This window comes from Scardinius erythrophthalmus (genome assembly GCF_964197995.2).
Source record: "Scardinius erythrophthalmus genome assembly, chromosome: 23".
Classification (NCBI taxonomy): domain Eukaryota; kingdom Metazoa; phylum Chordata; class Actinopteri; order Cypriniformes; family Leuciscidae; genus Scardinius; species Scardinius erythrophthalmus.
Genome location: NC_138243.1, coordinates 30709400 through 30734908, shown reverse-complemented (window position 1 = coordinate 30734908; position 25509 = coordinate 30709400). Strand labels below are relative to the sequence as shown.

Here is a 25509-nt window from a genome sequence, read left to right as displayed (position 1 = left end):
AGTGTATAATAAACTTTTTTGTAATAGAGAATATATTCATATATGTCTAGGATAAATCTCTTTATCAAAAGCAAAAAACAAAAACAAAAAAGTAAAATAAATATAAATATAAAACAAACAAATAAAACATTAAGTCATTAAGGATAAAAGATTCTGCTAAAATAAATATTGGGGGGGGGGGGGGTTGTCCGGGGGGGGGGACTTCGGGGGTGCAAAGTTGCTGGATATTGGCAGGACCTAGAACACGTTTCTATTTTATAGAACACATTTTATAGTCGCCTTTTTTTGTGGACAGCCTAAGGCACACCTGTGCAATAATCATGCTGTCTAATCAGCATCTTGATATGCCACACCTGTGAGGTGGATGGATTATCTTGGCAAAGGAGAAGTGCTCACTAACACAGATTTGTGAACAATATTTGAGAGAAAAAGTCTTAGATCTTTGAGTTCAGCTCATGAAAAATGGGGGCAAAAACAATAGTGTGGCGTTTATAATTTTGTCCAGTGTATATATGCAGTGTTAAATCCTGCTATAGCGCCCCTTACAGCATTCATGTGCTTGAGTGAGTTTCAGGCATCACACACACACACACACACACACACACACACACCCTGGGCCGATCGCACCCCACGTCCTCAATCCAGCGCTCGTGTGTTTGGAACGAGATCCGCCAGTAACGGCACCGAACACAGAAGAGCCCTCCGCCTCCATCAGTGGAGTTAATGACTTTAATTGGAGTCTAAACTCACTCCGGCTGCTGGATGTTAATTAGTGGAGTCAGTAAACGCAGCTGGAAACTTTTGCAGAGGATTTTATGAACATTCCTGCTGAGGCTGACGGTTAAATATAGTAAAGCAGTAACCAGACATCTGTAAACACACAGTGGCTAAACTCAATCAACATACGTCTATTTATTTATTTTTTAAATAATAACAGCAACACTTTTACAATAAGGTCCCATAAGTTAGCACTAGATAATACATTAACAACCAATAAGCAATACATTTGTTACAGTATTTATTAATCTCCGTTAACGGTAGTTAATAAAAATACAGCTGTTGATTGTTAGCTCAGGGCCATTAAATAATATTAACAGAAACAACTTTTGATTTTAATAATGTATTATGTTGAAATTAACATTAATGAAGATTGATAATAGAAGTATTTTTCATTGAACAAATGGAAAATATCTTTAAAAAAATTAATCTATAAAACAATAATCAATAATTAAATTTATAAAACTAATAAAAATAACTAGTAATTAAATAATAAAAACTTCATTTAAAATAAATAATGATCCTTATTAAAAATTAAATAAAAATAACACTAATAATTAAACATGTCAAATTAAATTATTTTAAAATAAATGCAATCAAAATAAACCACTTAATCATAAAAAATCTACAATAATTATAATAACTAATAAGTAATACATGTTATGTTAAAATGAGCAATTATTGATATACAGTAATTATTGAATTAAAAACAAATCAAAATAAAATATTAATAAGTAATTCAACTATAAAAATTCTAAATAAAAATTCAACATTTTAAAAATGTACAAAAATTATAAAATAACTTTCAAATGAATACAAATCAAAATAAAGCAATTAATTATAATTAAAAATCAACAACAAAACCTAATAAAACTAACAATAAATAGTAATTAAATTATAAAAAGTAAAATTCAAATAAATAATTTGTATACAAAATAAAACACTAATAAAAGCTATTAATACTAGAACAAATAAAAATCATAACTTAAATTAAAATGAATATTAATTATTAAAATAAAAAAATAAAAAACACTAATAAAAATAATTAATAAATCATATAAAAGTTAAATAAATAAAAATATGATTAAAATAAAATATATAACTAAAACATGAAAAACAATGTGACCATTAACCGACACCAGAAACCCGTGAACATGCGAAGGTGTTGTTCAATTATTACACTAATAACTTAAAAACCCTTGATAATTAAGAGTTCAAGTAAATATTTTTGGTCAAAAGGGTTGGGCTGCTCTGATGGGATGATGGACTGATGTGAGAGGAAGCTCAGCACAGGTGCGTCCCAGCAGGACAACAGCGGCAAACACCAGATGTGTTTTCAGAGACCTCAGATATACATCAAGAGCTCAGATCGTCATATATGATGTGTGGAAACACCAGCTGGATGAGAAATAACAGCAACGTGCGTGCGTGTGCGTGTGTGTGTGTGTGTGTGTGTGTGTGTGTGTGTGTGTGTGTGTGTGTGTGTGTGTGTGTGTGTGTGTGTGCTGCAGGATGTGAGTGTTTGGAAACCACAGTAGCACAAGCTTTAAAGGGTTACTTCAGGATTTAGCATTAAGCTTTGTATTAGTAGAAAACCTGTAGTATTTTCGAATTACCATGCTTTCCCCCCTCATATCCCCCTGAGAGGAGAGATTTATGTATTTTTTGTCTGGAAAAAATCCTCCGATGACGCAAAAATCGTCATTTTGCGTCATCGGAGGATTTTCTGTCCAGAGGCTAAAGACTACAGCCAGTAGATGGCGTTATTCCGCATGTTTTCAACCCGCCCATACAGGGTGGGATCTCACTCACAGAATGTACACAGTATCAGCCGTCTTTCTTTGGAAGCTAAGCTAGCATGCTCTTGTTCTGTGGAGAAAGCTGAATAATAGGAGAAAGCTGAGTAAGTAGGGGTTACCATCTTCCTTTTCCCGGACTTGTCCGGCGGGCGAGACTGTTAAAAATGTCCGGGATTCGGCTTTTGCGTTCTGCGGTCGCCATTCATTGTTTACATGCACACCTCTCGTTTCAATCTAACTGAATTAATTCCGATCGGTGAATCTGACTGTAGTGTTTACATGAACGCTAAACAAGTGATAGGTTGATGTGCGTTTTAACATTGCTAAGAAAATTCCCGCTCCTCCGTGAGAGATGCGAGACCCGGCGCGTCTCAGTAATGACGCCACCGGTCTCGCGCCGTTCTCCCGCGGCCGTCAGCCTCGTCCTGCTCGCCACAGTAAACATGATGAATGGCGACTGTAGAACGCAAAAGCCGAATCCCGGACATTTTGGGTCTCTAAATCCCTGGCAAACTCATCACTTATTTAGGCTAGCCTTGTTGTTTTCAACTGTGCTCTCTAACCGGTAGGCGTGGCCTCCTAAGGCAGCGAAGCAAGTGCATTCTGGGAGTTGTTGTCTTTCATCCACATAAGCCAAAAATACATTTTCTGGCTTTTTTCAGTCTAGAAAGCTCCAAATTCAAAAATTTCTCCACAATTCTTCTACATAAATGACCTATTTTAAATACACATTCATCTTCCCAGAGGTGAAGTATCCCTTTAATGTCTCACTGATGTTTCAAATCAATCAAATCCAATTCAGATGGAACATGACGCTCTTATGAAGCCTCTATGATTTAAAGGGACGGTTCACCCAAAAAAAATGTAAATCTGTTTTATCCTGCATGTACTCGACTTTTAATGCTGTTGCAAACTTATATGACTGACTTTCTTCAGTGGAACACAAAAGAAGATGTTAAGCTAAATTTTAAAGCTGCTCCTACACAACAAAAACAACCCAAAAATAAACCCCCATAAAATATCATAAAAGTAGTTCATAGTCTTAGTACAATGTTTTTTTCATTATACTCATGTATTCTCGTTAAATGCCTGCAGTAATTATGAGTGAAACATCACGTCATTATTGTGTATCAAACACTGCCACCTTGAGGAATAAAGGTGAATTGCACTTATTCAGTCAAAATAAATACTTGCACTATTGCATACGTCAGGTCACTAGCGACCCAATACACTTTTTACAAAAACAGACATTCGCAAGGTATGCGTTTAAGGGTTAACACTATTTTGGGATAACGATCCCTTTAAGACAATCAGGGCAAAGGAAGAGAGGATCTCTCTGGATAATCCATCAGCGTTCCTGGGATTTAGTCTGTCACGGCAAAAGGTCGACCTGATCTCCCCTTTTTCCTGTTGGCTTCACTATCACTGGGATCAGGAAGCTCATAATAATATATTATGAAGAACGTGTCCAAAACAAGGAATTAACCGCTGCTTTGCTCGTTCCTCTCCTCCTGTGGTCAGAATTTCAAACAGAACGTTTTGTTCACTCGAGTCTCAGCATGTGGGACACACAGTTTACATGTTTACTAGGATCACTAAAACCACATGAGAGGGAATGCGTTCGGTCTCACACAGACTCATTAACGCTTTACGAGTTTTCTTTGATCTGCTGTTGACTTCCAGTCAAAACTAAAGTGAGTGAGTAAATAAAACCCATCTATGAAAACAAGACCACATATGGTGAAGACACATGAAAAATGTGCTTTTAAACTAAGACATTTATGAAGAAAATGTAAAGAAAAAAACAAGGTTACACACTAAAGTTTAATACTTCAATTTAAATAAAAAAAAGTAAAAATTAATAATTAAATAATTAATAATAAATAAATATTAAATAAAATGCCTACAAATAAATAAATACAATTTTTTTTAATTATTTAAATAATTAAATTAATAATAATTAAATAGTAATTATTAAATATAAAAAGATACAAATAAAAATAGATACCAACATAAAATATATATAATTTTTAACAAAAAAAAAATATATAAATAATTTTTTCAGTGTTCATTAATTCTTGCAAGAGTAGCACATTCACAAGTATATCTAGCATTTCTCTTTAAATAATAATTCATACTAATAATTTAATCTAAAATATATAAAAATATAAAACAAATCTAAAATAGAAAAAAAAAATAATAATAATAATGAATGAATGAATGAATGAATGAAAATACTCATCTAGAAATGCCTGTTAAATAATAAAAGGAATAAGAGCAGATTGTGTACAGGTAAGGATGAGATTCATCAGCTCATCTAGTTTTCAGTACAGAGAGTCACTCGCTCAAACCATCACTTTTCTACCAAGTTGACGTCCAACTTTCCCATACGCTTCCCCACAGAGAGTGGCGTGTATATTGTCTAGTGTTCAAAACATCCCTTGGACTGCAATTCCCATCCAAATGCATTTCAACACCAAAAACAGCAATTGTGACAATTAAAAAAATGATGTAACCATCCATAAAGCACTGTTTACACAAGCAAACTCAACCAACAGCAATTCTGTAAGCAACAAATCAGCAGATCACATCTGTGTAGAACAGTGGTCTCACTTCAAAAGGGTTATTTAGACATATAAGACACTGCGTAACTCATTTTTAAAAGCCTTAACCAAACCACAAGGTCTGGTGTCTGCTTTCAACCAGGGATCTCTGGAGAAGATAAAATATATAGATTAATCATAAAGATGTGTAATAAGTAGATGAAAGCTGCTCTACTTCGTAGCAATAGCTTTGCAGATTGGCGTGTTTTGTTATTGTATCTGAAGCTTGTGTAAAGGCTCCGCCCTCTTCTGAATGGGGGCGGAGCAGCAGCTCATTTGCATTTAAAGGGACACACAAAAACGGCGTATTTTTGTTCACACTCAAAATGGGGCAAATTTGACAAGCTATAATAAATGATCTGGGGGGTATTCTGAGCTGAAATTTCACAGACACATTCTGGGGACACCATAGATTTATATTACATCTTGTGAAAAGGGGCATAAAATGTCATCTTTAAAGAAAAGCGAGGAAGAGTAAACGAAGGAAACAGAAGTATGAAGAACTGCAAGTTGATTGGTCAAACATACCCGTTATGATGTTCCCCAGTGCCTTTACTCTCCATCAGGCCACGTCTTTGGCCCATGGCCACCTCGCACGCGTTCACATTGGAGTAGAGGTTGATGGGCGTGTTATAGACGGAGGGATGAGGGGCGGCGGGGGCCAGGGGGGGAGGAGCCAGAGGAGCTGTCACTCTCGCCGGGGAGGAGGAGCCAGAGGAGGAAGTGGAGGACGAGTTGGCAAAGGGGGAGCGGCCAGAGGCAGGTTTAGGGGTGGAGCTAGGCGAGCGGTGGGCAGAGCCAGAGGAGGAAGTGGAGGACGAGTTGGCAAAGGGGGCGGGTTTAGGGGCGGAGCCACCGAGTGGGAAGGGTGGTTGAGGAGGCGGCGGCTGCTGGGAAGGAGCCGCTGGAGTGAATGCAGAAGATGCGGAGGGGATCGAGGCTTTGGGTGCGACGGGTGTCGGGGACGGGCTGATGGAGCGAACCGTACTAGCGGCCCCGCCGAAGGGCCGTGCAGTTTTATTGTACGCGCTGCTGCCCGGGGCGAGACTGGTGGCGGGTGCAGGCGTTTGGGTGATGGGCACAGGCTTTATGATCTCCAGTGGTTCCTCCTACAGGAAGTGATGAAACACATGCAACACATGCTCACGTCACAGCACACGCATGCAGGAGCCACGGCCCCTCATTACAGCCTTAAACTTAAATAAATAAAAAATGCTGGGTTGTTTTAACCCAACTTTGGGTAACATGGACAAACCCAGCCGTTGGGTTAAATTTTTAACCCCAACGTTTGGGTTTGTCCATATTTGACCCAAAGTTGGGTTAAAATAACCCAGCATTTTTTTTTTGAGTGCGGTTGCAAATGTAATTTATTTGATTTAATCAAACCTTTTAAGTTGCAAACATTATTTTCATGAGTTCTGTTTACATAATGTTGATCATTACATTAACTTAATATTGTGCATATTTTAATCTGAAATTTGTTAATTGATTTTTTTTTTTTCAAGGTTTTACATGAACATCTTATAAATATTAGACAAATATCATAAAATTTAAAATATTCCCCACACAGCAAAAAAAATAAAAAATATTCAAGTTGTAAACAAAACTATTTCAGTTTTCATACTTCAAAATTTCACGCTTAAATGTGCCGTTTCTTTGTAATCATTTGTGAAAATTACTAGCAATTTATGAGAAAATTGTTTCAAATTAAATTCTACACCAACTTTCTCAGCGCAGACTGTAATGAGGGGAAGCAGAAATACTCAGTTCTTCAGTGTCATGCAACAGATCAGGCATTTCAAACATGCTACACGTCACATGTGTGTCCTAACCAGGCGTGATGCAAAGCTATAAATCTTGGTCACCTCATTTATAATCTGTCACAATGCACTAGGAGGCCCCGCCCACAGTGAAATCTAATTGGTCCAAACTCCTGCTTCACATTACCATACATTGTTTCAGTGTTATACCGTAGGGGGCGCTATTATGCATCTTCTAAAATAGTACAGAATCTCCTGATCAAAACACAGGAGTAGAATCAGAAACAAGCGATAGAAGCATTGCTGACGCACATGTAAAATATCTCAATCATCAAACAACAAATCAAAACTGCTAATGTTACTGAATGAAATGTTGAATCCTTGAAGAGGGAACGACTTTGAGGTGTTGATGGACTCGATCGACTCCATCTGTGTTTTGATCATCGATGATCTGAGTCTATTTCTATTTTTTTGATGCAAGTTTATATTTTGACGACATGAATGGAGAACTTGTCGCCGTCAGCTACATGATGCATTATAACGAGCTATTTTTGGGGGGTAATAATTATTAGCACTTTATTGTACATTTAAACACACACTCAAGCCAGTCCTTGATACTGGAAATGCACCTAGTTAGGACACGCATTACATGTTTATATTATGATTATTTTGAAGGTACATACCTTTGGGGTCTCCCTTTTAGTGACACTGGAAGATCTGCAAAAGACAAAACAGATGTTTAACACTGATTGTAAAACACAAAGCAACACTGAATGAATTAAAGTCCGCATGTGAATATGTAAATAACGGGACACGTTTGACAGAGAGACTCTTGATATTGTTTGAATAAGGACTCTATTCTGGCGGCCATTCAGACAAACCTCGGCTCCCACTGTACGCTACATTACACGGGCCATAAATAAAGCCGAGAGCAAACTGTGGCATTCAATCCCAGCGTCCCCTGCCATACGAGGCCAGGCAGGAATAAATACACAAGCTGTCTTCACTGTGTAAAACAACTGCAGCAGAGATCAGTCTCTGAAGAGCCGTAATGCTTTAGTGGTGACTTATGACATTTCCAGAGGAATCTTTAGGTGTTTTGGAAGCTCTTAGGTGAATAAAACAAGCATGTTTAGTTCCCTTATTATAACTAGGGTATTTACACTGGAAACGCTCGTACAGCGTCACAGGAGCAGCTCTAAAGTACATAACTGAGCATTTCTTTACACAGACAACTAGCCTATACATTTGTTGATTTATAAACTTGATAGTCTTGAAAGATTGTTTAACATGGGGTGTGTACACCATTTGCATGTAAATGGTAAACAACAAACACAACCAAGAAAACAGCTCAGATCATGTTGTTTCAGTCATACTTCGATATGTTGAGACTGCAAACAGATCTGATCTACAGAGTAAAAAATAAATTAAAAAAACCTTGCAAACTCAGGTTTGATTTACTAGTGCTAGAGCTTATTTAGGCTACCTGTCTGTCTATTACATAATAAACTAAAAGCAAGTTTATATATCTGGCTAGTTTACTTTAGTTTCTTTGGTTACACTTTATTTTAAGGTGTCATTCTTACAGTGCAATTATATATTTAAGTACAGAGTAATATTAAGCAACTACATGTACTTACTATAAGTTTAGTGTAGGATTAGGATTTGGTTGAGGGTTAGTTGCATGTAATAATGCATAATTTACTTTTATTACTATGGTAAGTACATGTAACATATGTACTGTAACAAGGACACTAAAATAAAGTGTTACCGTGTTTTTAATACACCATACAGTACTTTCACCCAAACTAAATTAATTAACAAGAACTGGAGGATGTCAAAAAAGTTGTAAAGCACACACTAGACATGCATATTCTGTGCACTTTGAGCACTTTTTGTGGGAAACCATATTTGGTTTCGTTTGTCCATCAAAAGTGTGCTTTCACTTTAGTTGAGTGTGAGCAGCGCAGCAAAGATCCGCTTGCGGTGTGAAATACGCTTGCACGTAGGCAGACACCGAGTGTGTGACCATACACTCGCACAAATGCGATCACGTCAAATTTGAACTCGCACGTTCTCAAAGAATGGTTGCATATGCCTGGAGCCCTGAAACAATCGTTTAAATCCAGCCGTGTTCCCATCACTGTGACTCAAACACAATCTGAAAAATGACTGTGTCAGCAAACCTCCAGTGAAAGCTCATCAGGGTTTGTGCATTTGGAGATGTTTTGTTTTTCAAGAACTCACAGACATACTTTATGTTCTGGTTTATCAGTGCATTCTCGTCACACTGTCTAGACGGCTTCATTCGTCCTCAATCAACATCACATCCGACACGACCTCCACATTCCTCATAAACAACCTCCGTCCTCAAAACAGGCGACAAACAGGCCTTCACTTCCTACAGAACTGCTGTGGCGCTGCGGATTCGCTCCGCGTCCTCAATCGCTTCCATATTAGGAAAGCCGAGCAGTTTCTGCAAGGCCAGTTCTTTTGTGCCAGACGGTCCGACTTATGTTATAATAAGGAGCAAAGGTGGAGTGCTGGGAACACTAAGAAAACACTTGCAGAAGGAAGTTAAGGGCGCTCACACAAAGAGCAAGAATCAACACTCATGGGACAAACATGAACAGAAGCAGCGGAGAGGAAGCAGATCTAGCTTTAAAGAATGATCCTGCTTCCTCTACCACTGCTTTTACACACATATATTGTGTTGTTTTATTTTAATACATGGAAAATAAAATATATATATTTATATTTGAATGTACCAGGATCATTCTTCAAAGACAAGATCTGCAAGTTGACTGTATGCTTACTCTCTGCTGGTTTTATTTTTTATTTTTATAGTTTCTTTTCTTTAAATGGAAGATAATTATATATATATAAAATAAATAAATAAATAAATAAATAAATAAATAAATAAATAAATAAATAAATAAATAAATAAATAAATAAATAAATAAATAAATAAATAAATAAATAAATAAATAAATAAATAAATAAATAAATAAATAAATACGCCTTTTAAAGAACACAATGAAAGCGAACAGGACACTCCAGGAAAAGCTTTCACAAACACGCCGTTTTGCCCCAGGGTTTGACACTGACGGGACACGATGGGAAAAATGCAGGCGGCGGAGAAAAACTCCACAAGCCAAAATAAACAGAACGACTCGTGACATGAAACTGAGACACTGCTGTTTTCTGCACTGTACCAATCACTTACAAACACCCTTTGCAATAAATATACACAAACAGTTCATTTGTTTTTATTTGAAATTAATTATGAATGACTACAGACTATAACCCTAAAAGGAAAATAAATAAATAAAATAAATACAAAAATAAAAATAAACTTTAAAATGAAAACAAAACAAAAATAACATAAAATAACAAAATTTTAAAAATAAAATATGAACAATATAAAATTATATAAAAAACTAAAACAAATATATAAAAGCAAAACAAAATAAAAACAAACATACAAAACAACAACATAGAAATAAAAAATAAAAACATCAAAATAAAAGACAAAATATAATATAAAATTAAAAATGAAATAAATTAAAATAAAATATGAAATAAAATGCAAAACAAAAACAACAAAATATAAAATATAAAATGTTAAATAAAATAAAAACACAAATACAAAAATAAAATAAAACAACAACATAAAATATAAAATAAAAACAACAAAATTAAAACAAAAAATAATAAAAGAAATAAAAGAAAAAAGTTGAATAAAAACATACAAATAAAATAAATAAAAATGGAAAATGAATAAATAATAAAACAAATGAACACCTAAAATGAAGCTCTAATCAAAGCCATGAGCACAGTAAGGTTTCCTCATATCACACACAAACAGATGCTTCATAATGTCTCCGGCATACGGTGAGCCTGAGGAGGAAGATGAATAAAGTCTGCCGGGAACGGCGAGCTGTTATTCAGCTTATAAAGCTCTGATGGCAAATACCTGCATTTCCATCCTCTGACAGAGAAAATGGCTTTTCCTTTCACGTTCCTTCCACACCGCCACAACTAATATACACCAAATGACATTTCAAGAGATTCATTATCAACTCCAGCGGGATCCACTGGAAATGGACTCGCAAATAAAAACATCATATATAACAGGATGAAATGATAAATAATGCGAAATAGGGACGTGATCATACAGGCTGAAATGTTTGGAACCGAATACAGAGTGTAACTTCATCTTTACTGATGCTCACAGTCAGACAATGTTCAAAACAAAGAAAAATAAAATAATTTATTAATATATAAATAATTAGCCACAATAAATAATTGTGCCACACTCTGCATAAATATAATCAACATCAGTAACAACACTTATGTTGTAACTGTTGAAGTATAATGATTGTTTCGGATATTATATAACTAACCATTTCGTCTTTTATTTATTTATGCTTTTTGATGCAAATAAAACAATATAAAAGTTTATAAAAATATTAAATATAAAAATTGATTTATTTATATTAAATAAATTTAATATATACACAATTTCATAAATATTTTAATATTTAAAAAATAAATAATATTATATGTTGTCATTGTAATAGAATGAATATACATAGAATAAAAATAAAATGAAAATAAAAAATGAAAAAATTAAATAAAATATCAAATAAAACAATAAAATATAAAACAAAACTGTTGTAAGCTTGAGCATTTTTTTTTGCTATGCTAAATAAAACATAAAATGAAATGAAATAAAATGAAATATTAAAACAAATATAATAGAAATGAAATCAGAAATAAAAAAATAAAAAAATAAAAAAAGTAAAAAAATAAAAAAATAAATTAAATAAATAAATAAAATAAAAACATAAGTCCTGATAAAATTAATGGACACCTTGGAAAAAGTTGATTTGGTCAGAAGTGGCTGCGAGACTGTGAGCAGAAAGAGTGTGTGGAAAAGGGGAAATGACATCATGCACGAGGCCTGTGGCGTGACCTCGGATCACAACGCCTCGCCAGCCATTCAACAGCTGATCCGTGTGATGAACACACCGAGCGTCAGGTCCACGGGTGTGCCATGGACACTCGTATATCGCTTCACGTGGAGCTTTCCAGAAAACCACAGCGAGCCAAACAACGCCTCAGAGAGACACGCTATCTGCGCTTCAGCTCAGAGATTTACAGAAGAATCATCATGTGCATTATCATGTGCACTAGTTTAAGAGTCTCCTGACGTGATCGTCCCTAAATAGAGAACACACCGTAGGACACTTAGTGTGACGACTTCAGCAGTTTTTGCACATGCATTTTCCTGCGTATCCAAACATCACTCCATTATGCTGGATCAGTTTCACGTCTTTAGCTGAAGAATGAACAATCCTGCCAAAACAGGAGATTTTCGTACAGAATCACCTCATAAACTCAGTTTATTAAAGCGATACGTTAGTGTGTGTTAAAGGAACGATTACACCGCTAAAGCAGAGACTTCAGGAGTGTGGAGCAGTCGAGCATCTTTCATTTTTAAACGCTGATGCTTTTCTGTGTTTCTCATAATCTGCTTACAGAAACACACGATTCAAGTCATCATGAAATAAAGATTAACACGTTTAACTGCACATCGTTCATCATTCAGTCATGTAGAAACATGAAATGTCACATTATGGATGTAAAACCTGATGGAGTTTTGGTTATACTGTATATAAAGTATATATATATTTTCTTAGTAACAAACTTTGTTGCATTATTTTCCTGTTACCACTGTAAAAACGCTATATAAATAAAAGTGACGACTTAATATACATTATTTAATACATGAAATAAAAATGCAATTTGTTTTATATTAATTTTCTAACCACTCCAAGGGTTAATAACGTTCATCGGTCACTCCACCAGCATGACATCAGTCTAAGCGGTGGCATAATGGAAAGCAGGACTTCCAGTTCATTTCAGAGAGAACAAGCGTCTGTGTTGGGAATCAGAGCGGAGCGCGAGAGAGTTCAGACCTCAGAGACACACGGTCACTGGTTTTCCTGTGTCGTAAAGGTCTAAAACACCAACTTTGTTCTGTTTTAACAGTTCCTCTTAACACCCACATGCTAGACTTTCAACACAGGGTTTCAATCACTATTTCTCACAAAGACGGCCCTTCTTCTGGTGTTCGTCTCTCGATGGAAATACACAAGCAAAAATCTCTCAACTTTAAACAAACTAGACCATTTTCATGCACTTTAAGAACAATACACTATATAGTTTTTTTATATTAAAGTATTAAATACTAAATTATATATATATATATATATATATATATATATATATATAAAACTATATTACTATATATAAAAAAGTAAATTAAAACAATTAACAAAAGTAATATACAAAAAATAAACATTAATACTACTAATAAAAACAAAATATAAAACAAAAAATAAGAGAATGTACATTTTGTTTATAAAATAAATATAACAAAATAAAATACACATTCATATAAACACAAGAAAAAAACAAAAAACAGGTTTTTCCATCTATTCTAATCTGTTAAATTACTGGTCTATATAAATTCACAATATAATGAATATAGTCTATATTTTTTTATACTATATATAAAATGACAATATAAAATAAAAACATTACAGGTGATCTTGCTTTATTGGAGATTCACTTTTGCACCAAAAGGGTTTTCATGTTTGATCAAGTTTTCACTGATTTGAGAGCCGAACCACAATAGCCTTCTCGTCAGTGGAAATGCATGGAAAGGTTCCAGATTGGGTGCTGTGTCGACGGAAAAGGATATTTGATGATCAGGAACAAACAAAACCTACTTTCTTCTGCATATACCCCTTAACAACAGCGTTTTACTGTGGGCAAAACAGCCGTCACAACCCTGAACCTCCCAGAAGCTGCTGTGCCGGCAGGTGACGGCGGTTTTCAGGACAGAGAGAGAGAGAGAAACACATGAGCCGCTGCTCCTGCAAACCTGTCCCAAACCTCAGGCGCCGCTCTGTACACATATTTTAAACAGCACTTTATGAATACGGTCTGGAAACATCCTTAAGAAAACAAGGAAGGGGAGCAACATGTGGTCTGAAACGAATTGAAGACGTTGACGCAAAACAAAACGGTACAAATTTTGGTTTGGATGTGGAGGGCGAGCGCTGGAGGGGGACGAATGGAAACCTGCACCAGTCTTTTGATTCATCCAGTGCAGATCAACACAGCTTGGGCTGTCTGAAGATCTGAAGAGACCAAACAAAGAACGGGTCACTTACAACAAGAGCGTTGATTTCAATCGCTAGTCATTTTCAGACTGAAAGACATTGATGTCATATTTGATCAGACTGATCAAGGATTATGAGGAATTGCAAAGCAATTTTTGTGTCAGAGCACATTTGATACGCAGTGATTGATAAGCCACATTAAATTATCAGTTCATCCAGAAATGTTGTTTATGTTTGTGCAGCAGTCGTTCATGAGAGGCTGCCACTTTACTTTCGTCTTGTTGTTTATTTTAATGCGTTTTAAAGTCCTCCTGTGGTGAAAACCAACATTTTAATGTTATTTATATGTCTATTGGTGTTTTTAATATGCTTTAAGACAAACCATGTGTAAATTCATAAGTCATCACCATTGCTGAGTATTTTCTCCTTAAAACTCGGTGAACCACAGGCGGTCATCATCGATGATGGGCGGGGCTCATTTGCATAATTATAGAACCGTGTATACTAAATGAGGCAAGGGTGTCGAGTTACATTCAAGATATTTTAAGGCATGAAGAAATTGAAGGAAAAAACATTTAAATATGTCATTTTGGTGATCAAAGATGAGTTTTAAGGGATAAAATGACTGACTACAGGGCGACTTTAAACGTTCGCTGGTTCCCGCCGCCTCCTTCCCTGAGCTTTAACTCACTACACTCACTTGAATCAAATAGCGCATCAAGACGAGTTGCGACTTGATGCGAGTAAAGCGACATGCGGAAACCATTTAACATATTTGTGGCACTTTTTAATTTTTGAAGTTCAACATACAGCTTCTCCAAAACTCATGTACAAAAGGTCCTTCAACTTCAAGATTTCACATTTAATTCAATGTGTGCCGTTTCTTTGGTGAAATTTATCAGCAATTTAAGAATGAAAATTGTTTCTGCATTAATATTCCTTCAGCATACTTCTTTAGATACAGTCTGTGTTTATGCAACTGGCCACTAAACACCAGAAATAAATATAATCATAACTATATTAGCATCAACACGAGCGCACAATATTGTTTGGTTTATTATAAGCACGCTGCAGTTTTGTTGTCGGTCACTTTAAATGCTCGGGCTTATTACAGCAGGATGGATTCTGATTGGCTGTCAATATTTATATCATTCATCAGCTGGATAAAATCATTCTGAAACTGATTCCAATGATATTGTTCTTCTGTGCTGCTATCGTCATAGTTGTGCTGTGGACTTCGCTATCCTTTAAAATAGGGCTGCACGATATTTCGTTTTAGCATCGATATCACGATGTGCGCATCCGCGATAGTCACATCATGGATGTGAGATGTCAAGTATAAGGGTCATAGTTGATCTGTACGAGCCAGCTTTCAGAGTTGGAGTAAATCACTCCGCCCAAGTAGCAGTGCTTCGCCTTCTGAGAATATAGTTCCCAGTGTGTATACGGTTAGAAGATGGCTGTGTCTCATGTGAACTTGTTATTTGTACATGCTGTGACTATACAAATCACTACATGTAAATAGGAAAACGTTGGCATTATTTTGTCACTTATTGGGAGCAGTATGCTAGCTGGAGCCATTTACCTCCAGTCTTTGTGCTAAGCTAGGCTAGCGGTGGGTGCGTCAAACAGTTACGGCACACACGGAGATGAGAAGGGTGTGTATGGACTTATCTAACTCTGGGGGATACGGTGAATAAGCTTAAGTCCCAAAAAGTCGGCGTGTTCCTTTAACTCTTCTCAAACTCTCAATATTTATACTCAAACGTTTCAGAAACACGTACAGACATGCTGGTTATTAAGCAGCGAGTTACGGCTGAGGTGAGACCTGTCCCGCACTGATCTGGGTGGCTCTCTGGGATCTCAGAGTAAACGCTGCGCTCTTAATGTGATGTTATCTTAATAGTAAAGCTTAAGTGCTGTTTGATGGCCTTTGCAGACTCACTGACAAATGTTCAACAGCTATGAAAACGCCACTAAAAGACTTTAATGGGAGATTCCAGAGCTCTTGCACAATCTCTCTTCCCTAAATTTCCTTTCAAAGGGCCCATAACTCCAGAATATGAGCCGTTCCTTTTGCTGCACTGAAAGAGGTGCTTCGTTTCAAACCAACTAAATCTTAAAAATTAAAATCTACAGTTTTTAATTAATCTGTCTATGGTCAACACACATTTACTGGAATAAATCATGTAGAAATAAACAAACACAGTCGTCATTTATTTCAGCCTCTCACAAAATAAATCTTGCAATGGAAATAATTGAAATGGATAAGGTCCAGCTGCAAAAATGACAAAAAGCAACATAAAAGAGGTATTTATGACTATATTCCAGGACATATGAATGCATAAACTGTCTGTTCTCCACACAATCTTATTTATTTACGGCCTTTTCCGGAGCTTGACAGCATTTATCAGTATTCGCTTTTATTGTGTATACAATTAAAGCATTTAGATCTTGCAATCTAGACATTTGCATGCTACCCTCATGGGTTTGATAAAAATGCATTCCTTGAATGCAATGCAAGTCGCTGTGGATAAAATAATCAGCCAAAATGCATAAACATAATTAATCTGAAGAAGAAGAAAAGGTCTGGAATGACATGAGGGTGAGTAAATGATGAGTTAACGATGCACTAGTCCTTTAATTGTAATTCGGCAACCCTAGACTGAATGTTTAACACTGATAACTGATAATTAATGAACAAAACTACAATTAAAGATTCAGTGTCCAGCAGGACACTCGCTCAAGCCTCAACATGATGTGCAGAGAGAGGCCATTAAACAGGCTGAAACACCAGAGCCGCTCGACCCGAACATCTTGACTGCATTAGATCCTGCGTGTCCCGTGATGGGAAGACACAAACCCGGCCAAGAACTGCATAAACCAAACAAATCTTCTCCTCTGAGGCACCGCTGTCATATTTACACAATTCATGATCGTATCTGGACAACCATGAGTTCGCTTTCAATGAAGGTTCTGCATGAACTTTGAGAAGAGGCAGTTTTGAGGATACACTAGAGGTCAACAGAATGGAGTAAATAATTATTAATACGTTTTTTGTTTTTGAAAGTCTCTTCTGCTCCCCAAGGTTGTAAAAAAAAAAAAATAGTGAAATATTATTAAAATGTAAAAATAGCTGTTTTCTATGTGAATATCTAGTAAAGTGTAATTTATTCCTGTGATCAAAGCTGAATGTTCAGCATCATTACTCCAGTCTTCAGTGTCACATGATCCTTCAGAAATCACTCTAATATGAGGATTTGATGATCAAACATTTATCTTTATTATCAATGTTGAAAACAGTTGATATTTTTGAGGAAACCATGATCCATTTTATATTATTTCAGGATTCTTTGATGAATAGAATGTTCAAAAGAAAATAATTGATTTTAAATAGAAATCTTTTGTGATATTATTAATGTCTTTACTGCCACTTTTGATGAGTATAAAATGTCCTTTATGAATTTTTTTTTTCTTCAAAACTTTCTTAGCCAAAACTTTTTAAATTGCAGTGTTTCCACAACAATATAAAGCAGCACAACTGTTCTCAACATTGATAATAATCATAACTGTTCCTTGATCAAATCATCATATTAGAATGATTTCTGAAGGATCATGTGACACTGAAGACTGGAGTAATGATGCTGAAAATTCAGCTTTGATCACAGGAATAAATTACACTTTATTATATATACACAACAGCTATTTAACATTATAATAATATTTCACTATTTTTACTAAATAAATACAGCCTCGGTGAGCAGAAGAGACTTCTTATTTATAGAAAAAAAATCTTATTTATTCCAAACCACTGACAGGTAGTGTAGATAATCAAGGACTCCCACAAACACTATAACATGCACAAGAATTTTCCAGTGTCCATCACAATTTGGTGATTGTTATTCTAATCTGCCAGATATTAAGACTTCTTCGTCATGTAATGCGATATCCATTTATATCTGCATGTCAAAGCCAAACTTCTGGGTGCCATGAGACATTGAAAAGTCATTGAGGAAATATTTTGTGTGTGTGTGTGTGTGTGTGTGTGTGTGTGTGTGTGTGTGTGTGTGTGTGTGTGTGTGTGTGTGTGTGTGTGTGTGTGTGTGTGTGTGTGTGTGTGTGTGTGTGTGTGTGTGTGTGTGTGTGTGTGTGTGTGTGTGTGTGTGTGTGTGTGTGTGTGTGTGTGTGTGTCTTACCTCAGCAGAGAGAGGTTTAGGTTCCCCGTACAAGCTTTGATTTTGTTCTGGGCTTCCAGGTGGGTCATTCCCTCTGTGGCGATGCCATCGATAGACAGAACGACGTCCCCAACTATGATCTTGGCTTTAGCTGCCTTTCCTCCATCTGTCAGCTGCATCAAACACACACACACACACACACACACACACACAGTTCAGAAACGAACTTCTACACAACCCTAGGTGTCATCGCTATATTCTTGCAGAGCTGAAATGGTAATTGATTTGGAACCACATTCATAAGCAACGACACAAATCATACTTCTCACGTGACGTGCACAAGAGATCGATTGCAATAGAGTTTCACTGATAATCCATCCAGTGAGCCATCAACCACTGTGAGCTCAATCTGATTCATTAAAAACATTCATTTTACAAATCGGAGTGAATGCAAATGTCAATCCAGTCTGTTTCTCACACAAATCAAATGAGTTAAAGAAGTTTGAACACCTTAGTTACCTTTTATTGTGATTGTAATTAAAAAGAGAGGTGGTAGCATTCAAAATTGCAAATATATAATCAATCGATTTACAAATTTGAGCAAATTTTTTTTTTTTTTTTTTGCTTGATTTGAAAGTCTCGAGTTACTTTAGACTGATGCTTGACAGTGTTATTTTAGTGTTATTTATATACTATTACAGTTTTATTAATATTTTTTTATTTTCAGTTTTTAGTTTAAGTATCAGTCATTTTGTTATGTGCTTTGTGACTTTTAATAGTGAGTTAATATTTCTCAAATATTTCTATTTATCTTTCTTTTTTATTTATTTCAATTTTAGTCATTTTAGTACTTCAACTTATTTACTTCAAGTTGCCAAAGCATAATTTCTAATGTCTACATAAGTTTTTAAGTTAACATTTCTCATCTAATTTATATTTTATTTCAGCTTAATTTCAATCAAGGGAAATTGTTTTTAATAGTTTTATTTGATAATAACAATGGTTTGACGATGCATCACATCCTACAGTAGTAGTCCACTCGCAAAATGATATTTAGGAAATCTTGAATGCCGTATGTAATATTCCTCCAGACTTACAAGCAGTGCAGGACAGATGCAAAAAGATCTGGCTTTTAATAAATCAAACCATTAACAGAAGCTGAAGATCAACAAATGACTGATGTTCCTCTGACCTTTGACCCTCTTGGCCCCGATATGAAAGACGGATCTGTACACGTGCGCTCACCTTTGATGCCGGAGTGTGTGAGATGTTCACGCGAGTGGACGCTGATGAAACACTAGACGTGGGCGAACACAAGAGGCCAGCTGTAATGTATTAGGGGAATCTGAAGCTCTGAGACACTGCGGTGCTGTCGACCTCATCAGATTAGATCTGACGGGCTATTAGACTCCGTCTTAGAAACGGTCCTCGCTCTTGTTAGTACTGAGATCTTGTCTGGGCTAATAAACAACCTGATATCTTACTAGATAACTAACAGCAGGGGAAGGAAAGGCTTTACTCCAATGATTTACACACAGGCTTCTGTGGAGATTCTCTTCAAACTAAAGGCCTTGCATGTATTCTTTACAAGAAAAACCAGAATGCACTGCAAATATACAGACTTTATCCAAGATTAACAAATCTAGAGAAATGCATGTTATATTTCATCCAATTCCACAAAGTACCAATATAAATTTCGTAATATACATTTTGATCTATGAATATGCAAATGAGCCCCGCCTCCACTCACTCACTCAGCTCAGAGATCCAATGGTTGACGATCACACGTTGATCTGATTGGTTACAAGGTAGTTTGTGACGTCAGAAACACCAGCGATTTCAAAGCGTGTTTTTGAGACTGTCTTTGGATCACTGCAATTTTAAGGAGAAAATACTCAGCAATGCTGTCGACTTATGAATTTACACATGCTTTGTCTTAAAGCAGATTAAAAACACCACATAGACACATAAACAACATTAAAAGCTGTATTTACGCCACAGAGGAACTTTAATTAACATTTAATAAATTAAAATTGTATAAGTTTCATGTTTTCAATTAACTTGCAGTGCATACTCTATCAGACTGATATTAAGTGAACTGGCATGGAGCCTCTGCTGCTCGATGTGTCTGAACAAGAAGGACTCGTTACAGGTGTGCATTAGAGGCATTATGCAACCATGCATGACGAATATCAGTCATTCATCACTGCACATCTGCTAGGCAACTAACTCAACTAAAGCAACTACCCCTCCCGAGTCAGATTAAGACTTGCTCTGCTCTTGGCCGACAGCTTCAAAACAACAATTATGATGCGGGACTGATGAGAGAAACTTCACCCTGAAGAATCAAGTTTTTTGAGTTGAACGGGTTTAGAGCAACATGAGGACAGGTGTATTTCCTTCAAGAAAGTGAATTGTGATTTACTGTTATCTTTAAAAGACAAAGAGCTATTGTGACAAAGTAAAAGTCTCTCATCTTCACCCTATACTCTCTACAATGAGGGAAAACGTGGACTGAATCGAGAAATTCAGTCATAAAAATTACATTTACTGTATAAATGTCACAGAATTTGCCAAATATTGGATGAATAAATTACATTTAAGGCATATCATATACATACAGAAACTCAAAGAAAATTATTTTGTATTAAATCATAAATCCAGAAAAATTTAAACAGAACACAGAATTTCTGATTTTTTTTAAAATAAATTCATAGGGCTGTATTATTGCAAAAAAAAGGTAATACATTTTATTAAGTTGTTAAAGTTTTATGAATTAAATCATTTAGACCTGCATTTTGATAATTAAATTGAAAATATAATTAAACCATTAAAATAAATCGAGAAAATTTTAAATTGAAAAAGAATTTGAGAAAAAATAAAATGCATTTCATAGGGTCCTAAATATATAGTTTTTGTTAAACCTTTAAAGGTGCCCTAGAATGTGAAATTGAATTTATCTTGGCATAGTTAAATAACAAGAGTTCAGTACATGGACATGACATACAGTGAGTCTCAAACACCATAGTTTTCTCTTTCTTATTTAAATCTCGTTTTTGAAAAACACCCCTGAAAAACAGGCGAATCTCCACATAACACCAACTGTGACGCAACAGTTGGGATCATTAATATGTACGCCTCTAAAAATTTGCATATGCCAGCCCATGCTCAGTGCCAGGCGAAACTGCACAGCCGAATCATCAGAAGTTCTGCAGGTGAAGAAACAAGCGAGGATCATAGAGAAAATGGCAGATCTATCTATAATCTATCTATAATCTATCTATAATCTGATACCGCTACAGTTTAATTCGAAGTTGTTAGTTGCTCTGCCCATTTCACCGCGGACTGTTTTTCTAACCTGGAACATATATCAAGCAGCCAGGCTTCTCTCGGCGTCTCAAACGGACGAAGGGGGCAATTTCAACTAACGTTATATTCCCGCAAGCGGTAAGTAGTGATTTTATTAACGATAATTTACACTGTGTTATCTAGATCCAGCGCGATATTGTTTTTTCCTCGAGAGACATCGTGGCTTGCAGACGAGCGAACGAAGCATGGCAGTTGTTCAGTGTTTGGATGTAACTACAAATGAACACAAAAATATTTTTTTAGCTCCTTCATCCGAGCCTCTGGAGAACCAGTGGGTTATGTGAATTTCTGATGTGTAATTGTTGAAGTCCAGACAGATAATCTTTCTCTCAAAGTCGTTCAACACTGTTTATGCATCAGTAAATCGCGTTGCAGTGATAAGATCTTCATTCACGCGATCGACAGGCTGTCATCTGCTCAATGCTGGAATAGATCTAAATACTTAAAAAACTTACCATGATTCGTTAATCCCGATAGCTGTAATAGTAAAAACGTATAATCGCTGTAATAGTAAATGTTTTCCAGATAGCTCTACATGTAATGCCAGATATTTCATATGCAAGCATGTCAGCCAATCACAGCAGTGGGCGTTTACACTGAAGTCTCACAGCAGACACGCCCCTTCAAACAGAGTGTCCAGATCAGGGTATGAAATCAGGCTAGGAAATATGCCTTTTATTTCTAAATTATAACAAATTTTGATCTAATAAACATACTAACATTATAAGGGCACCCCAGGAAACATTATAAAATAATAAAATAATCCATTCTACGGCACCTTTAATCATTTTTTTGTTGAGTCAGGGTTAATATCGTTAACTAAAACCAAAATTAGACATGTTGCCTTGGATGATTAACTGGAAATAAATAAAAAACTAAAACTGAAATAATAAATTAAACCTCAATAGATCTTATAAAATGACAAAAGCACATATTGAAATTACTAAAAAATAAACCAAAATGATGCAATATGAAAAATAAAAATAAAAACTAATTCCAAATATTAACAAAACTTAAGACTAAAATAAAAATAATTTCATGATTTCAATTAATTAGACATGGTTTTTGATTTCTAAATTTTAGTCAAAAAAAAAAAAAAAAAAAAACTAATTTGGGGGGGAAATAATCCAAAAATGATTTCATACATAGGGCCCTAAGAAATTACATATGCCACGGCACATTATTGCATTATTCCAGCAGCAGGAACTACAAAACTAGAGGTCACGAGTTTAAACTCTGTCCCACACATCTACGAAAGCACCTCTGTGAGTTTGACGGGGTCACACACTCTAACACACACTCTGAGTCATCAGGTCAACGACAACAGCCGGGCCTCAAAGCCTGAATCCAATTTAATGGCCCAAGGAGACCCGACAACACAGGAACATGATGAGAGCTGAGGGGTCTTCACACGCTGAGCTGATACAGAACCGCGTGTAAGAAAGCCGCTTAACATTAGCACGAGTCCCAGATGTCATTTCTTTTATTAACGTCATAAACTAAACCTCAGTCTCATAAAGCTAAAGGCAACAAGGATCAAATCCCACCGCAGAGAAGAACTACACCCCAAATCAAACACAACATCTCACAGTTTGTCTTTATGTTTCCCTTTAAAGGTTTTCATACATCATATTTCTAGCAGCATTTTCAAAATGAAAGATTAATAAGTTGGGGCTGAGTTATGATCTGACAGGAGAACTTTCACATGTCCATGTTACATTCTATGAGGAAATAATCAAACACACCACACACACACACACACACACACACACACACACACACTTAATGATTTATGATTACATTTTTGGGGGGGATTTATGAAAACTGAAAAGTAAGCAGCATATTTTGATAAAAGATTAAGAATAATAATCACAGATTCAAAATTCACAATAACTCTAGTAACACCAGAAACCATAAAGAAAGGTCCCTGCTGACCTTATAATGAAAGCGAATGCTCCCCATGACATGTGTTTGGCAGATAAGCGCCTCTAGAAAGCCACATGTATGACCCACTCGCCTCTTCCACTTGGCAGTCGCTGAGCGCAGCGCTGGTTAACGCCGGCTAGTGAACGCTAATGAACGGTTGCTCAGATACAACACCAAAGCTCTGCTCTCCTTTTATAGCGTCTGAGGGTATCACAGGCCACATCACACACACTTGTGCTGAGAGAGAGAGAGAGAGAGAGAGAGAGAGAGAGAGAGAGAGAGAGAGAGAGAGAGAGAGAGAGAGAGAGAGAGAGAGAGAGAGAGAGAGAGAGAGAGAGAGAGAGAGAGAGAGAGAGAGAGAGAGAGAGAGAGAGAGAGAGAGAGAGAGAGAGAGAGAGAGAGAGAGAGAGAGAGAGAGAGAGAGACTGTGAGTGTGTGAGTGTGTGAGTGTGTCATACTCAATTCAATTCAAAATTGCTTTACTGGCATGACTGTGCATAATACAATATTGCCAAAGCTTGGAATAAATAGAGTTATAAAGTAAATTATTGAAGAATAAATTAATTATAATATATAAAGTAATTATAAATTAAAGTAAGAATAATAAAATATTATAACAACTTAAATTTAAATGTACAAATTAAATTAATTGTACAAATTAACAGTGTAACAAATCAAAATGTGTGAACATTGGATATCTCTCTCTCTCTCTCTCTCTCTCACACACACACACACACACACACACACCTTTCAATCCCAGTAACCAGTGGCTCGTTGTGACATTAACATGACGCAGGCCTTAATCTAAAAGTTGATGAGCCACCGAGACTCGTTGCTTCTCAGTGTAAACTGAAGAGGAGGCCGTATGAGAGAACAGTGACTAAAACACCGGCCATGTGAAAAATAGAAGTATGGTGATGCGAATAATTACAGAGAAACTGATGAAGAAAAGCGCCACATGTTATCGGGACATGAGTTATGCTGAACCAGACAAAAGACGACACAACATTCATTTCAGTTCGGCATGGACGCCAGCCAAACGCTCCCATGCGCGCTTCTCAAATCAGTCACATTAGCCACAATCACACAAATCAAGTTAAGGTGAAATTGTTTGATGATAAACCCATGGATCATCATTATCCGCTCTGTGAACCGCACGTCAAAACCTCATCTGCAAATGCAAGCGTGTTTTCAAAACAAGTTTCCATTCCTCTTGTGTGCACTGTATCATAATCATAATCACTGTATGATTAACAATAGCGATCTACATTAAAAATTCATAATTTACTGTTTGTGCATCAAAACAGGTTCAAAGTGGATCTACAACACCAGTCAAAGGATTTTTAACGTTTTTTTAACAAAAAAAAAACAGTACAATTGTGAAATATAAATTTATGCGAATCATCTGTTTTCTATGTGAATATCTAGTAAAGTGTAATGTATTCCTGTGATCAAAGCTGAATGTTCAGCATCATTACTCCAGGCTTCAGTGTCACATGATCCTTCAGAAATCACTCTAATATGATGATTTGATGATCAAGAAACATTTATGATTATTATCAGTGTTGAAAACAGTTATTTACATTTTTATTTCAGGATTTTTTCATTAATAGAAAGTTTAAAGTAACATTAAACAATACCGTTCAAAAGTTTGGGGTCAGTAAGAATTTATTTTTTATTTTTTTGGGTGAAATAAAAAAAAGAAATCAATACGTTTATTCATCAAGGATGAATTAAATTGATCAAAAGTTACAGTAAAGACATTTATAATGTTACAAAAGATTATATTTCAAACAAATGCTGTACTTTTGAACTTTCTATTTATCAAAGAATCCTGAAAAATATCATGCATCGCAGTTTCCACACAAAAATGAAGCTGTTTTCAACACTGATAATAATCATAA

General features: G+C 35.8%; 1 protein-coding gene across 1 annotated transcript in view; it reads right to left on the bottom strand.

Moving 5' to 3' along the window:
- pdlim5b (PDZ and LIM domain 5b) overlaps nucleotides 1-25509 on the bottom strand; it is an 84138-nt gene that overhangs the window by 31602 nt on the left and 27027 nt on the right. Inside the window, exons 3-5 of the mRNA XM_081353832.1 lie at nucleotides 18332-18483; nucleotides 7623-7656; nucleotides 5708-6288 (exon numbers count right to left, since the gene is read on the bottom strand). Of these exons, the coding sequence (XP_081209958.1) occupies nucleotides 5708-6288; nucleotides 7623-7656; nucleotides 18332-18483 (767 nt within the window). The remainder of the gene's footprint in view (nucleotides 1-5707; nucleotides 6289-7622; nucleotides 7657-18331; nucleotides 18484-25509) is intronic.